The sequence below is a fragment of the Diorhabda carinulata genome, chromosome 1 (assembly GCF_026250575.1).
Source record: "Diorhabda carinulata isolate Delta chromosome 1, icDioCari1.1, whole genome shotgun sequence".
Lineage (NCBI taxonomy): Eukaryota > Metazoa > Arthropoda > Insecta > Coleoptera > Chrysomelidae > Diorhabda > Diorhabda carinulata.
This window is the reverse complement of record NC_079460.1, coordinates 30,244,260-30,262,034: the sequence shown is the minus strand read 5'-3', so window position 1 is coordinate 30,262,034 and position 17,775 is coordinate 30,244,260. Positions and strand designations below refer to the sequence as shown.

Below are 17,775 nucleotides of genomic sequence, written 5' to 3'. Positions count from 1 at the left end.
AAGTTTAATGTACTTTGACATATCGACGAAAAAATTCACTTGGATTACGTTTAAAGATATCCAAACATTTGTTAGAATTAAATGACAAATAATCTTGTCTTTTTTCATCTATAACCTTTTCTGGAGTAGTTGCAGTGAATGTCGATCCTTGATGTCCAGCATAACCTTGTTAATTTGGTCACTTCTAATAGTAGAGAACACTTACAAATCTTTCCATGGGACAGAGCACTTTCAGGATAATATTTGCGTACATTTCCTCGATTCCGGTGTAACAAATGTTTAATTAACAGTCTAAATATTTTTTTCTAAATAATGACACAAGAACGAAAGCAGTTTTCTTCATATAAGTATTAAAACTTATCCATATGTCATAATTACAAACAAAATGTTACATGTAAATTAGATATTTGGCGGAAACTAACCTCTGAAAAGTCACTCTTACGACAAGCCACCCTCGCATAATCAAATAGAATTTATAAAATAATTTTTGAACTATAAATTTCTGATTTACTGTAGTTTTACTCTTATTAGGACAAATAATTTGACATCTGATTGAAATAACAATGGGTTTTTTGTGTATGTATATCTAGTTATTTAATTGATTGTTAAGTTTGTCTAGGATATTCGTCTACCATTATTGTTCATGTTAGTTACGTGACATATTATGTTGTGTGATATAAGCTAATTAATTGGTTATTAATGCACCCACGCATAACAAAGGTTGGGAAGGAAAATACGCCTCATTACAATATTACGATGGAAATTTTTAGGTTACAAGAGTAAATTACACCAGAAACTATAATGCAATTTTTATTTGTTATTGATGCTATGCAGTATTGAAATAATTTTTATGGAACATAGTAATTTTAATGTAAACAGTTTAAGCTAAAGCGGGGGCAGACAATCTTCTGTGGTATTAGCTACAGAACGATAGAAAAAGCAATGGAAAAGGAGGTAGATAGGAGCAAAAACAATTACTAGAACAATCTACAGGGGTTGAGACAGGCAAAGACTTTGCTCGGAAACTATAAGTAGAGAAGATTTGCTGAAAGTATTAACCTAAGTAAGAACAATTTACGAATACTAACAGAAATCCTATCAGGGCACTGTCGCCTCAAAAGACTTGCAGATAATGCGGCGTGCAGATTTTGTTGCACGAAATACCTGTTAACATTCTCTCGAGGTGTGAAACACTACTGAACTCCAGAGCACTATATCTGATAGCGAATTAAATAGAAAATTACCTTTTCAAGGATTTTCTAAAAACAAAAACATGAATCCTCTATATAATTCTTTGGACTAACTTTGACAAATTTGTAATAACCCATATGTGCAGCGAAAAATTCAAATTCAAAGCTCAGCAGCGTGGAATATCGAATAAATTTATAAAATGAATGTCCGAAAAGTTAGTTATTTATATATTTCAAAAAAATATTTTATTGCAAATATTTCAATCTCAACATTTTTTTATTCAACTTCTTTACTTAAATTTCAATGTTTATGTTATATGTCAAATCATATATAATTATGATTTGACACTGACAATTTGCTTATTTATATTGATCTATAGATCACCTACATCATGAATATCAAAATAAAAATAAAATCAGAATAGAAATCTGTTTTAACAAGAAAAATTAATTTTTCATTGATTTTTGCATCTCAAAAATATGTAGCAGCCATCAATCAAATTATATATTGATCTAGGAGTATATAGGGATATATTTAAATCTTCTTTCCCCTTTTATATTTAAATGAATATGTGATTTTTATGTAAAACAATATATAATAGTTTAGTTCTTTCTTAAATATTAACCATTGTGTCTTTTATTTCATTACGTATAAAAAGTTTCAATTCTTCATTGCCAAATTGGCGCCAAGCCAAATAGTGAACAATGTTACGGCACGCCACCTATGGCTTCTAATGAAAGTGTTAAAATAATTCACATATTCCAAATGAATTGCTTTCTGATATTTCTATTGCAGTTTTGAAGACTTGATAATATTTTTAATAATAAACTGTCATATATATAAATCCTATTAATAAATTTATCTCCATGTACCCCTAAATTTGAAGTGTAGCTTTCGAAAAAGATGGGAATATGTTTGGAATGTTGTAAGGCAGTTTGTAATGTAAACCTTTTTTCAATACAGTGTAAAAAAGAGCTTCAGTCCTAGTCGAACGCAATTTGTGAGTGAAAAAAAACTGTTGCTCAGCACAGTACAGTGGCGTATATATTAATTATTACATAATGGAAAACGATGTTATAATAAAAAAAAAGAGTAGTATAAGGGATCAGTAAGTTTGCTACATAATTAAAGCGAGAGAATGCAAAAGAAATACGGAAAATTTACATTAAATTTCTTATATATCTTGAAGAAGAATCTTATTGGACAAACTTTTTTTTATAATAAAGAAATGATATAGTTTTCTTGTTATCATATGTTTTTTTTCTTGTACCAAATAATATAACAACAAGGAAAAAGTGGTGCAAAGTAATGAAGCGTGATTTAATTGGCGCTAAAAGCACTAAATGTGTGAAGATCATTTTGATGTAACTATTAATAATAGGTGCCTATTTCTGATCGATATACCTAATCGTAAGTAGGTCCGGAATAACTTATTCAGTAAAAATAACTATATATTTTATGTAAATATATTTGTTATTTACTTCATATGTATGTAAGTACTGTGAATATCGAATTTATTTACAGGTTGAAAATGACACAGAAAATTTAGTTGAACATCGACTAGTTGGGGGAACATTGAAGTTAAAAGCCAACATAATATGTCCTCATAAATTTGTTTGTCGAAAGGCGGTGAAACCTCAAAAAGAACGAGTAGAGTATGAAAAAAGACGTCGAATTGAATTTTATGAAAATCTATTAACAAAAGAAGTACCGTCGACTTCAAGTCATAGAATCCTAGCGCAACTAGGAAACTAATACTTGAATGATTCGTGGTGCGGTGATATTGAATAGGTCAAATGACGTCACAGGCGAATCAGAAACCACAGACGTTCCATACTAAAATACGTAAACTTCAATAATTTATTTCTAAGTCATTTATAGATGGATTTCAAAAATTTTTTCAGTGATTAATTACTTTTGATCTATATTTTAATACCATCACGTTAAATATAATATTCTCCATTATCTAGCTCAACTCTTTATCATAAATTAAATGTGTTATATATTATATCAATGATTAAATGAACATTTTGTGTATATCTGAATTGTTTCGGTACCTTTTTAAAATAGTTAGCAAAATTTGAAAACAAAGATGTATATAATAATTATATGTATATATATATAAAAAGTTAAAAATTGTAATAGCACAAATCTGCATAGAACTCCGAAAACTTAAGCTTCTGAGTTACAAATGGCAAATATATAAATAATAAAACAGTAAAATTTATATCTATTATGTCAATTTGGTGACATTCTAATAAAACAAAATTGAATTATTAAAAAAGAAAATAATTATCAAATTCTCACCTGAAGCCAATGTCACCATACATCGATAAATTCGTTGGAGAAAATATTGTTTATAATATGTAATATATATACTACATATCTCAGTAGTTGAGTGGATCTAGTTTCTTTGTCAGAATATAACGCTTGAATCATCTCGTCTCTATATTTCACTTGGATTTTTTGGAACTGTTAGCGATTTTCCATATCTACCACACTTTATACTACTTGTAGTAATTCTTTTTCACTATCAGAAGTGCGGATATTTCACTCTAAAAGTGTGCTCTTTAACAAGACTGCGATTTTTCTCATTCATTTGCAAAAAATGTTTTTAGGCCACTTTAAAAATTTTCAAAGCAGCCCTCATTTTTATTTAATTGCTCCGCTACTGACATTCTCCAAGTAGGCGGAGCAATAAATAAGATTTCTGGATATTTGGCGCTAACAATATATACATACCCGCCAATAATTTTTACAGTATTAATTTGGTTTTGTTGTGAGGTTGTTGGTCCCAATGAAAAATTCGTTTTGTCCAATGAATTGAGATTACCTTAATATTGAAGTTGAGCAATTTAATTGTTGTAAATTCTTGAAATACATCAAACTAAGCTGCCTCTTTTGGAGGTTATTTAGCCGGTTGAAGGTAAATATAATTTGATTTTGTTCATTACATCTCTATATTAAAGTCTTTGTAATAGATTCTTTGAAAACTATTAAAAGTTTATTTGGAGGTAGTTTCATTGTGTTTCTAATTATATTCAAAGTATCTATTCAATTAAATCGGTACATACATATACTTACTAAAAAATATATTGCTTTGTCATAAAGACACTAAACGGGTATACATATTTTATACGTAAAATGAGTATTTCGGTTACGGAGGTTTTTTGTAGTTGTAGTTGATGATAACATTTTTACATTATTGATCATTTTGATTTCCAAGTTCACAAATTCAATGAAACACCAATTTTACATTGACGTCCGTCGTAATCTACGAATTTGTATTTTAGTACCTATCTATCAGATTTCAGTTTCCTGTCTTCAATTCCTTTTTCAATATGTACAATCAATATCAAAAACTATGCAGTAGATATTGAATATATTTATTATATTAAACTAATTGATTCAATAAAGAATTTGGAGGAAATCTGCTGAATGTCATAAGAAAATCATAGTTTCTCTAAATTCACTAAAATGTATTAAAAACCAGATTTTAGCTGGTATCATTCATTTGAGCCTTTTCCAGCGTTGCCAGACGCGGAGGAGGCTGCTTACTGGTTACTAACCGGCCGCTTGGCGCGAAGCGCATGAAAGCGCGAGAAAAGGGCGCGACCGCAACATTCTCAATCACTCTTTCATTTGTTTCTTTCTATTTCACAATTATGCACGAATACGTATGAACATCATTTATGCCTTTTGCGCCCAAGGTCAACTCAAAGACCAAAGGATTGTTTTATCGGCTACCAGATGAAACATTTTTAATAAATTTGCTGAATTTGAAAAAACCGAAGCTTCGAAGACCGAAGCGTTATCATTTTTCAGATGAAAACATTTTCGTTAAACTGAAAATCATGAATCGAAAAAATTAAGTTTTGAAATGGTTGAGAATGCTACAACTTCATTAAACTTAACAAGTGGAAGGAAATGGTAAAGACACTACTGCACAGAGATGGTACCAGCTCTTTAAACATATCTGAAAAATGATACCAAGAATATGTTTAAACTAGTTTCCTTCATATTGAGTGTTCCAACTTCAAATAGAAATAAATGCTCAGTAAATTTAAATAAAGATAAAATGAATCTTTAAAAGAAGTTTAATCTTTAGAGAAATATCATTAAAATACGTTTTCTATGGGTATCTATCAATATAAGTGTAAACTTAGTTTAAAACTAAGATAAAATCATAAGTAATGAAAATACCACTTCAATTTCTTAATTCTTAGACCCACTTTATACTTTTATAATTATTTATGGAGAATTGTGGTATCTTAATTTTGTTATATAATATTGAATTCATATCATTCAAAAAACAACTGTCCAAATGGCGTTTGTTTCATTATGTATAATAGAGATGGGATGAATTATTTCTCATCTCTCATTTGGATTTGCATGTTTAATGTTTATTATTAAATTTTAATTTGTGGTCATTGAAACGTATGTAATTTAACAATATATTAATTTGTTGCAGATTATACATAAGGGTAGCCTTTACCCTTCAAAAATACCAAAAAAATAATCATCAAGGTTTCGATTAAAAGTAAACAAACAACACCAACTAAGTTAAGTGTACAGGATAAGTTAATTAAATAGACGAGCTATTAAAGAAAATTGAAAATTTCTTCGTTTAAACTGAGTAAAGTTATCAAACAAGAAAAAAGAAACATGATGTCCAACGGCTTAGACTCCGCAGTGGTGGGACAGCAAAATGGCAGTAGCGGCAATAGTGTCGGAGGAGGACAAGAAGAGTCAAAAACTAACCTCATTGTCAACTATTTACCTCAAACCATGACACAAGAAGAAATAAGATCTCTATTTTCCAGTATTGGTGAAGTTGAGAGTTGCAAGCTAATTAGGGATAAAGTTACAGGTAACTTAATTTGTTTGTTGTAACATCTTAAAAAGTTCATTTAAAGTAGATTTATTAACAATTAATGGATTTAACTACAAAAATTTGTCAAGTTTGGTGTACCTATTCTTTTTGACGATATTCCTAAGAGTGGTTTGTGCTTAATGTATTGAAAGCATACAAAAATGATAATTATAATTTAAAAATATTATAAGTGAAACAAAATCACTAAACAAATTAAAAAATAGTGCTTAACAAACAAACCTAAATCCAGACTAAAAACGATGATTGATTACTGACTTTTTCAAAGAATATATAGAAAACTATTTCAGTAGCTAATTTTTTTTTGTATTAATCATATATAATATAACATTCAATTGATTATCTTCAGACAATTGCTACTGTTTTTTAGTAAAACAATTGCCTCAATGCTGATCAGAATAGTATCCACATGGTAATTATAAAATCAGTCGATTTTTCGAAATCTACAATTAGAGGACATTTTTTAATATATCTATTAAAATTTTCTAAAAGATAATTATTTTCTTGGGAATGTCTTTTATCTTATCATATCTTTTATTAATGCTTTCTAACGAAAAGTAACACCTCTCATCAATAAGCTGATTTTAATTAACTTGATGTCTACAATGACTTGAGTATGATGTATTTTTTTAATTGCAGAAAATTAATATCTGCTTTACCTCTAATTTTCAAGTTAATATGAAGATAAATGACATTGGAATTGTAGTTTTTGAAGATCATTATAAATTCTACATCCCGTTGGGAGCCTCCACCGCCACAGACATTTGTTCATTCCTGCTCTCCAGTTAGTAGCCCTTATATTACCTGAGTCTCCTAAAATCCTCTAATTCCATCTTAGTTTTCGCCTACCTCTACTTCTTGCGCCTTTGGTGGAGATCTTTTTCAGTAAATAATTTTCCTGGTTCTGTTTACATGACCCTCATTTCAATAGTTGTTACAATATTTATACTATTCGATAATTGGTGGTATTTTGGCACCTTTTAAAGTTAGCTCTTATTAAGTCAGGTGTTTGAATATTTTGATAAAGTGAAAGACACGATATTTTAGGGGTTATGTATGTATGCATGGATTTGGGGTCTCATACACACTGTGACCCAAAGGATCTATTGTGTCCCCTTTTCTTGCTGCAATACTGGAGAACCCAGTGTTTACAGCTGATCCATGAATCCCACTCCTTTTAAAAAGTCTAGATTGTGGTATAGTCTAGTGCTCTGGAGTTGTTTAGTGTTTCACATTTGCGAGAGAATATGGGTAGACTTTTTATCTTTTGTGCATTATCTGCTAGGTCTAGCGTCTTCGGGTGTTTGTGTAAGCGATAGTGCCCTAATAGAACTCCTATTAATATTCTTATAGTTTATTTTAGGAAGGTATTGGCATTGATTTCATTGTAAAATTCTTTCTTTTTATCAAGTGCAGGTAGTACCACCCGGGTTGAGGTCAATATATGGGTTTAGCCTATTGTTATCCATTCACAAACACTGAAAATAGTGTGCCAAAGGCGTACCTCAAAGGAATATCTAAAATAGTGGACGATAATGTTAGAAAGGGTTTACTGTTAAACGAACTATTGTACTGCGGTCACTTTTTGCCAATTATAATCGGTATACTTTGAGTAATTATCATACGTAGATTGGCGCTTGAACAAAGCTATCAAATTATCCAAACTTATATTTGGAAATCAATTCTCGCAACTTGAAAACATCTTAATTTTATGGCGCATACAATCTAAGCTAGCCATTCATCGAACTGTATATAGGTTTCATACCATAAAATCTCTAAATGATACTAACATGTTGAAGGAATGTACGTTCTGATCAGAAATTTTTGGCTGAAAACGTAAGTGTGAAAAAATATCAATTTATCGATTCGGTGTCAAATTGGGATTCTGTCTGCATTAGATCCAACTAGTGTAGAAATTGAAGCAATTATCATAAAATTTTGTTCAGAATTGAGATTCATTTCTGATATTTTTGTTAAAAAACAAAATTGTCACATATGAAGTAGAATCAATTCATAACAGACCATAGGGAATATAATGCCGGACCTTATTTTATGGTCTGTGGAGATCATTAACGTACTATGATAAATGATTTTTGTTTTAAAATATGGATTGGACATTGATTTGAGTGAAATGCGTTTTCAACAAAATGGCGCAATTTGTCAACTATCATCTCTCGAGAATTTCCCATAGGGCCACGTGAATTGACTAATTTATGTTCAACCATCAAAAATTGATGTCTAAAACTGGCTAAAAATGATGGTGTTATTCGTAGCATACGATCAGCTGCTGCTTCCATATGCAGAAAACCATTTTCAAATGTTATTACCATTCAGTAATATTTTGAATAATAATTTTTTCGTGTAAAATTCAGTTTTTGTGTTATTTTTTACAATTTCAATACTAGTGAATTAAAAACTTGGGAAATTAATGAACGATATTTCTAAGAAAAAAAAGGTTTTAGTTTAGATTGTCAAAAAGAATAAGTGTACCATTTTTTCACGACAATTTCACCCTAACCCCTAAAATATCGTGTTTTCCACTTTATTAAAATATTAAAAAACTTGGCGTAATATGCCAGCGCCAGCTCCTGTAGTGGTTTTCAAACCATCGAGTAGGAGGCATTACTATAGGTCGAGTCAATTCTTTTCTGTTTCTATTAATTTAGAACTGTTGATTTCAAAAATCAATGAAAGTGTGAACGCTTAAAAGCACATATACTTTTTCATTAAATTTGATATAAAACTCTAACGAATGAGTATAGATTTCTCACATTTTTGATATATTGTTAAAATTTTAGTATATCTTACTCTCAATATGAGTAACTAGAAATTTCATAATCCATTTATTTTAAATATGAAACGATCAAGACAATTATGATAAATATTTCATTTTCTTGTCATAGAAATTTGCCTATTTTATTTAAACTTCCGTGTGTGTCGGTTAAAATCCAAAGTCTGCGTTGTAGCCTCATTGATTTTTTGATAGTTAGATTGCGGAGGATGGTATGCGATATCGATTAGATGGTATTACAGTTCTGCGCAGCTTTTCTACGCTGTTGCCATTATGGAAAAAAGGTTTTTATAATTTACTGTTTTCCCAAGTGTTCCACATCGCTCACATCGTTGCCAATATGTGCTTTATTAATCGAACTCTTTTCCTAAATAGTTTTCATCATTTTCAATGTAGATTGAATGTGAATGATGAGTAAAGGAAACTGATTGAAATATTTTTATGTATTATTTAGTCGCGTTGATGGGAACATTACATATGTAATGCCGCTTGAATTTAATTTTCCAATTTTACATTTTTTATATGTTATTAGAAAAAACGTAGATTTCATTCATTTTTTATTTAATATCTCGAAGCTGTTTTTCAATACATATCCTATAGGCTCTGTTGCGGTTTCCTATCACATCATTCGTCCTCTGGAAGGTCTTTTTGAATTATAGCTGGCTCTTCCCATTTTTTCATTTATTACATAGTATCATCTCTATTTGTAGGATATTGATATACGATAAGCGTCTTTTGGCTCCATTCGCATAACGTGTCTGTACCAGATCATTGTTTTCTTATTTGTTCTGCTATCGTGGTTTTCTTTTGTGTGTGCTCTTTTATCCAAAATTATTCTTGAGATTTGATACGATTTAAAAAAATCAGAGTCAGAGTCAAGTTTTATTTCAGTACCATATGTTATTACTGCTCCCATGTGCTGTTACTAAGTAGTTTGTTTTAAAGATACCATAATATATCTTCCAATTGTCTTATGTTACCTATTTCGGCGTGAAAATTCCAATTGTAATTGCTATTTTTACATATTATGAAATTCAGTCGAAATGTTTGTGTAAAACGCAAAAATATATAATTCCAAGTGTGGCTTACCGTGTCATAAAACTGTTTGTCTGAACCGAATATTTCGTTTGTACGTGTAATAAAAAATTTGGCATGTTTCCAATGTTCAACAAATTTGAGGGTTATAAGATCAATATATTCCGGAAATTCGCACACTGTCTTTACTGTACGAGAGACTGACCTAAAATTGCATAAACCTTCTGCCTATTTTTAAACCGACGCTACGAGGGATAATCAGAAAAGAAGTTATAAGCCGCAACAGCGAGAACTATGTATGTGAAGAAATTTCGTTTTCACAGATTGAAAGACGATAGCGCAATTTATCATACAGCTGGTGTGCGAATAGGTAGAGAAATTATCTAGACTATTTAGGAGAACTGAAACAATACGCTTGATTCATAGTCAAGTCGAGTTTATAGTGAATATGCAATGAGCAGACAGGATGTCGAAAACCGTAAAATGGAAGAGTCATTCTGGAATATTTGAAACTGAGCTATAGTAACGAGTAACATTTGATGTTCTCCGATATCCCAAGATGAACAAAAATACACAAGAATGATGGGCAGCTCAGCGTTTACTATACTTACAGCCAGCAATTCATCGATTACATTTGGCTCAATCATTCTGTCCCCACAAAAAAAAGAAGCAAACATGGAGTGGAAATATCTTTGATCACCAATAACAAAATGAGAATACACCTTCTGCGGATGAAGTCATGGCAACCATTACCTATCCAGACCAACAACGCAGATCGTTTTTGTTTAATTTTGAGAAACTAATTTGTCCAACCCAAATGATGAGGAATGTTGGGTGCCTGTATGACAATGCCAGATTCGGCACCTGGTAACAATTTCTTGTTCTCGACATATAAAGAACACTTAACAAGCAATCAATTCTCTTCAGAAAATGATGTGGGTACGTTTTCAGGTACCTACTTAATGAACAGAGCTCAGATTTTCACCAAGATGAGTGTATCAAGTTGGCTCTGCGTTCTAATAAATACGTAAATCCTTAATTTTGTGATTAAGACAAAGAAGTGATAGGCACGTATGTATCTTAATTCCCTTACTTCGTATCAATCTATTTTTTATTCCGCTTATATTATTATCTAACAATTATATAATCCAAATAAACACCGTGTTATAGGTTTGTTAAGATTCTATCACCGTGGAGTTTTCAATCTGTATAACTAACGTTATAGAAAATAATCAATCCAAACTTGGAAACTGGAGTTTGTATTGCTGATTAGAAATTGAAAACTCTGGGAAATGAGTTGTAAATTTAAAGGTTCTAATTGAAAATCTTGAGTATTTAGATGAAAATAGTTACGTTCTTTGAAAGCAAAAGATCGATTCCGAAGTAATTTCCCAATTGCAAAACTTGTATGAACCAAAATGGTATTGTATCTGATGAATGTGAAAACATGATGCTTAAGTATATATTCAATTTTTCCTCTCAAACTTTGCATCCATTTTTCCTAAATTTTCGTTTGATTTTACCTAATAAATCCTTCTACTAAATTTTAATACTGTTTATTTAGAAATACATTCAGTAAAAACTTTCTTCAATTTATTGTTCGAATGTAAAATGCTTTTGGGAATTTAGTTTAGTTCCATTGTGTTCAGAATTGGTTCAGCACTATTGAAAATATAGACTGATCTTAGAGACTAAAACTATTTTGGTCGGTTTTTCATTTTCTAGGCGACTTTCACAATTTTATAATACTAAGACCGCGGAGCTAGGAAACGTAGAAAACGCGCGTAAATGAACTTATTAGTGCTTGCATGTGAAGCCTGCAAGGGGCATCTGGGTTCTCGACAAACCACTCCTCTTTAAGACAATTCCGTACTCACATTAAGTAAAATATATAATCGTATTAATATGTAATAAATTCCATAGTCCCTTAAACATAAGTATTTTATAACTGTCTTTTTAAAAATTGATTTCTTTTGCAATAAAATCAAACTGATAATATCTATATATTTTCCAAAAATAGTTTTTATTAGATCCGATAGTTGATTTGTTGGCCCATTCTTACTATTCAGTAACTTTCCTGGGCTTTAAATTTAAACATACCAATAATCGAGCAGATGTGATCTGTCAGAACACTTGATAAAGACTAATACGCTCGATTAAATGTTACCATAAGTTACCCATACTTTAGGCTTCTCTCTAAGACTCAAGTTACATTATTACATTATCTAAATTCTCATCCGGGGAATAATTTACATATTAGATTGCAATCCGTTCTAAAATATAATGCTAATGCTTTAGTTTAAAATGCACTATTGTATATACCTAGTATTCGTTTGTTTTTATTGAACACATCGTAGTGTGTTCAAGAAAATACGTGCTATTTAATTAAAAATGGTAATGAAAAAAAATAATACACATCGTACACGTATATTATTGTCAGTCATACTTATTTTATAAACTGCGATTTACATCACATGTACATACGTAAATATTTTGTATCTATATCGTGTCGACATACTACATTCACTAGGTATAAATTGATAAATAAAACTACAAATCTGTGTGAACTATCACTGACAGATTACTGAAAAAAACTAGAGACAAATTGGTAGCGTTCAAGTTCAAGTGCACGCAACAGTTTTAGCGCAAACGAATACGCTACATAAATACATGGGTTAATAATTTGCAAAAAAAATTACATATCAGTGAGAATCAACTGACACAGGGGTGCTTAATAAAAAAAATGCGCATTTCCCGTGTATGTTTATAATGTCACTCTCCTTTTTATGATAATTCTCTCTTTGTTTATTGCCGAAGCCGTTTTTTTAATAAATAGTGCGATAAATATGTAATTCCTGTATTTTTAAAGCACTAACACTTGTGGCAGCGAGGAACATATGTGGAATTGAAGGGGAAGAAACATTTAATGAGCGAAAGGTACAGCGTTGATTAATCGTTTTAATAATGGAGATGTGACGTTTGAAGATCGTTGCCAGCACTAGCCGATTATTGGACTCTTCTACTTTCTAAAGATACCGGCTATCGTCATTTAAAATAAGTATATAAGATCTATAAAAGTTGTCGAATAGTGCAGCACGAATTAACGTGATCATGAAAGATGATCGCTTTATTAGACACATTATTACTTGCGATGAAAACTGGATTTATCTAAACAACCCGAACATGGAAAATCAGTGATTAGACAAACGACAATTACCAGAACCCGTCGCAAAGAGAAGTCTGTTCGAGTGGAAAGTGTTGTTGTGTGTCTGGCAGAATTATGAAGGTTTAGTGTACTTCATAATTCCATATTCCAGATGATCGAGCTAACAATGCCGGGGTATATAGTGGACAGCTGATGCGAATGTATGAGGGTTTATCGGAGGTTTAGTGGAATGAAAGCGGGTTCTTTTAGAACAAGACATTCTGCGAAAGAATTTGCATGCACAGGAGATCTTGAAACTGAAATTTTTTGCTTCTAAGCGCAAAGAATGGTTCTACCAAGGCCTCAATGAGCTTGCTGAACGTTGGGTTAAAACCATAGAATACGGTCCGCTATACTTGAATATTCAGGCTTTCTTTTGTTATGATTATTTAAAAAGTGAACATGTCAATCAACATTATTTATAAGACACCCTCTATAGTTTTTTATTGACAAATATGACCAAAAGGCTTTTAGACTTTTAGCTAATAACTGGCATGTTGAAACTAAAATTTTATAAAACATTTATTTTTGAATTATGTACATGCACAAGTTGAAAATTACAATTATTCAAACTTTTCAATTTACCTTGAACGAAATTGATACATTTCACACGATTTGTATCGACTAAGAAAAATAACGAATATTAATTTTTTTATATTCCTTGATACCTCTTAATTCTATTTAATTTGACGGAAAAATTAGATTATTTTTTACTGACAATAAGAATACTAAATATATTACTAAACCAGTATCGGCGAAATGCTTTTGAAATGGTAACATTTTTTCTATACATATTTTTAATTCGTTCTAAGGTTTCACTCAAATGAAAAAATTAAAACAAACTTTAAATATAACTTCATTTATACCCGCTGGTAGGTTTTAAAGTTATCGATGAGCATGGAGGCCAACCAAATAGAGCGAATACATGACTTCATTGCAAATTGAGGTCGCCAACAAATAGCGTCCGTTGAAAAAGTGAATACGAGGGAAATTTGACGGAAGTGTAACTTAATAAAGGTTCGCAAAATTCTGACAGATAGTTTAGTTTTTGCTCATATAACACAAACTATTTATAGAGAAAAGATATTTGGGGTGTTTATTACAAATTATACTTTACGTAGAAAAGCAATTTGAAAAAACCAAACAGGAAAAAGTACGTAATTATTATCGCATGCCATGGTATGATTTAAAAGAGGTTCTCTCCTTTTGAAATTGGCCATATGAATATGTTGAGTAATAAATATTTTGACATTGAAATTTTGTTTCGTTCTATATAGAATATATTTTTCAATATATTCTCGAAAAGTAATGGTCACAGTATTTTGAATAGCGAATACAAAAAAAAACAAGAACAGATGTGAAACAAACAGAACTATTAAGATAAGCAGAGACGTTTGAATTAATTAACTTATTGTAAGATATTCATTAACCTAAAGAAAGTTTCTTACGTATTAAGTATATATCTTGAGTGAACGGTACAGCATAACCTCACAAATTTGACCATTTGTCTTAAATCGCGTCTATACTTAGGTTTATGTTTTTTTTCTCAACAGACCTTAATGATTATTTATTATCTTCGTTCAAATATGTAGTAGCTTGCTGGCAAGAACTTAAAATATTGCTCGGTACTATTATCAATATAACCAAGATAATGTTTTAGTCCATTACTTTGTCAATCAGAAATGTCTCAGATCTATTTTGAGGCTTCAGATGTTTCGGGAGAAAATTGGGCTTCAAATGTAGCACCTGTACGTTCTTTTGTGAATAATAAAACGAGTTTTTCATTTATATTGTTCTCATGTATGAAATTTAGCAGTTACGTGAATCCTACATTTTTTTAAATAAGACGTTAATGATAATATATTTTTTATATCTCTTTCCAAAAACAAATTCAACCATAGCAGATTTGTCATCGTATTGTGCAGTAGCGGTAATGGCTCAGCTGTATAATTCCAAATTATTTCACTAAAAAATCAAACAGGCAACTAAAAATTAATTAAAAAAGATTGAAGCAAATGTTTAAATGTATCACTTTCACATAATATTCATTCTTTCTATTCTTTGTTAATTTGTTTGTTAATTTCTATTCTTTGTTAAAAGATTCAATGTAATGCTGCTGTAATGGTTTCTAGTTTATAATATAGTATAGATTAAATGTTATGCTTTGAATCAGTTATACCCAATCCACAGAAGACTCGACATGGTTCTACATAAATATACATCGTTAGATCTTCCACATGTGTCGAATAGTTTTAGGAATTTGGTCGAAATGTAGCAGGGTATTCACTGTAGTCAATAATAATTTGAAAATGATCCAAGAGTTAGAAAAACTTTGAACCTTTGCTTTAAATCATATGAATTAATATGGAATGTCACATAAACCATACTTTTTGAGTAAATCCAAAGAAAATAATTTAAAGATCTAATAACCGGAGATCGGAATGGCCATAGAAACGCAACATTTAGACCATTCCCAATAAGACTTGAGATTATTGTCCGTCTTGGTGTCAGTACATTATTCACATTTCAACTGAGGAAATTTGAAGCAATTCTAGTAAAATATTTTGAAGAAAAACGTACTTTTCTCCCCACATTAAGCATTGATTGGGCATATTTGAAAATTTATTGCATCCACTTTTTTGCCACCAAGAATGTCAGTCAAATGATAGTCAATAACAATACCATTGTTATCGAATTTATTTACATAACTAATATTTTTTATAGGAGAAAAGGTCGCTGTTATGTTAAACTCACATCACGACATTGAAATTTAGTCTAGTTTTAGGGTCAGTAGAATCCTTGTGCTTAATGCATTTTATATGGCTGCTACATATGTTTTTATACTCCTTGTATTGAACATTAACGTATTTCTGTTTCTTGTTCAAGAAATCGTATTGAAGATAAGCCAAAATATTAGATGATCAGTCTTCAACTTTTAGGCAACATAGCCTGAAGTATTTATGTTTGGAATTATTCATGAGAAAAACAATTTCTGTATAAACCTTGAGTGTGCGTCTTATATTTCTCAAATTATCTATAAGTAAATAGCATGCCAACATATTTCTAGTAGAGAAGATATTTTTTAGAATAAATTGACAACAACTAATGTTATTGTTTTAATATCATAGCCACCTGAATTTGTGGCTGGACAATATTGCTTTAATAAATTTATAAAAATCAATATTGCCCTATAATGGCTGCTTAATTCAATGATACAGGGTGTGGTATCATCATATTTCACTTGTAAACCCACATAAAAAATTTTGTTGAGGTCAAATAACCGAAAAAAAAAACAGACGTCGTTTTCTACTAAATTACCAAAACGTCGTAGACATACGTATTTTAGAAATTCAGATATACAAATTAAATGACTTCATTCATCAATATAATACCTATTTTCGTTGGCCTTTAAAGGTATCTATCGATAAGTGTAAATATTTTCCTCAGAAAATTTTGAGCCTAAAATTTGGATTTGAACCAAAACACTAAAATATTCCCCCGTTTTGATATATTTTAAATCAAAATATAAAAATTGATCTCGCTCGTTCCTTCAAGACTATAAGATGTTTTGCTATCATACTGGATAATAGATTCAAGTTGATGAAAATATATTGAGGTTTGTTATATGTAGTATAAGTAAGGGGGGATTTTTGCCTTCCTAACATACTCCGTGCCAATTCAGGTGAGATTTCGCGAGATATTTGCTGTTGAATAGATGGTTTTATTTGTCATCATGAGAGTGCATTAATAGATAACTAAAACATTGTGGTACTCTGTTCTAGTTTAAAACCAATAAATAAATTTTAAAACGTATATATAATTGATTTCTTAAAAACCGTTTTGGTATACTAAGTGGTACAATTTAGAAGTGGAATAGAATAACTTAAATGTAATGTTGTGTTTGTTTAATGATTTGAAAATGGGAAATTGGCTGACCATAATATATTTTCCCAATAAAGAAATGTGAGATTTGCTATGTTGAAATACACAAAAGAATTATTTATGTCTTGCTGCTTGTCGAAGGTATGCAGTTCTGTGTCCTAATGGGATACAATTAAATCATCAAATGGAATGAGCTTATCACTTGTCCTACCATAGTTCGTATCGTTTTCTCTTCATTATTTAACGAAGTTCAATAAGAACGTGTAGGTTGTAATGTTAACTTTTAGGAATCCAGTGGAATTACACAATTCCATGAATATAGAAAAAAAATCATCATTGTTTTGGAATGTGATTTACTGTATCTTAATGCGCTAGACGATTATTATTCAATTTTTCGAATATTGAAAAAAAAACTTTAACTTCACACTTAGTTGCCAATTTTTTCATCCACATCATTGGAATGACAGAGGAAGTGGTTTCCTTGGCAGGCAGTTAATTTATATTTTTATTTTTAAAACAAATAAAATCTTTGTATACTAAATTACTAATTGTAAAGAGTTGCAATAAAATCAATAATTTTGTTGCTATTTAGTCAAAAATATTTTTCAAAATCAGGATAAACTAATCGAATCGAATCGAGGCCTCAATGAACTTTTTTATAAATTGTTATATTTCCATGTTTTGATATTGTAAGTATAATTTGTTTAACTTGTTTGTATTTATTCTATTTTTTACATAGGATACTCTATAAATTTTTTATGGTTGAAAATGTTTAGAGTA

The 17,775-nt window shown here is 30.4% G+C and overlaps 1 protein-coding gene across 12 annotated transcripts in view; it reads left to right on the top strand.

Annotated features, from left to right (window-relative positions):
* LOC130895455 (ELAV-like protein 3) overlaps nucleotides 1–17,775 on the top strand; it is a 68,942-nt gene that overhangs the window by 23,363 nt on the left and 27,804 nt on the right. For all 12 annotated transcript variants that reach the window (XM_057802817.1, XM_057802783.1, XM_057802801.1 and 9 more), the window contains exon 2: nucleotides 5,663–6,061. In XM_057802817.1, coding sequence (XP_057658800.1) covers nucleotides 5,857–6,061 — 205 coding nt within the window. In that variant the 5' untranslated portion in view covers nucleotides 5,663–5,856. The remainder of the gene's footprint in view (nucleotides 1–5,662; nucleotides 6,062–17,775) is intronic.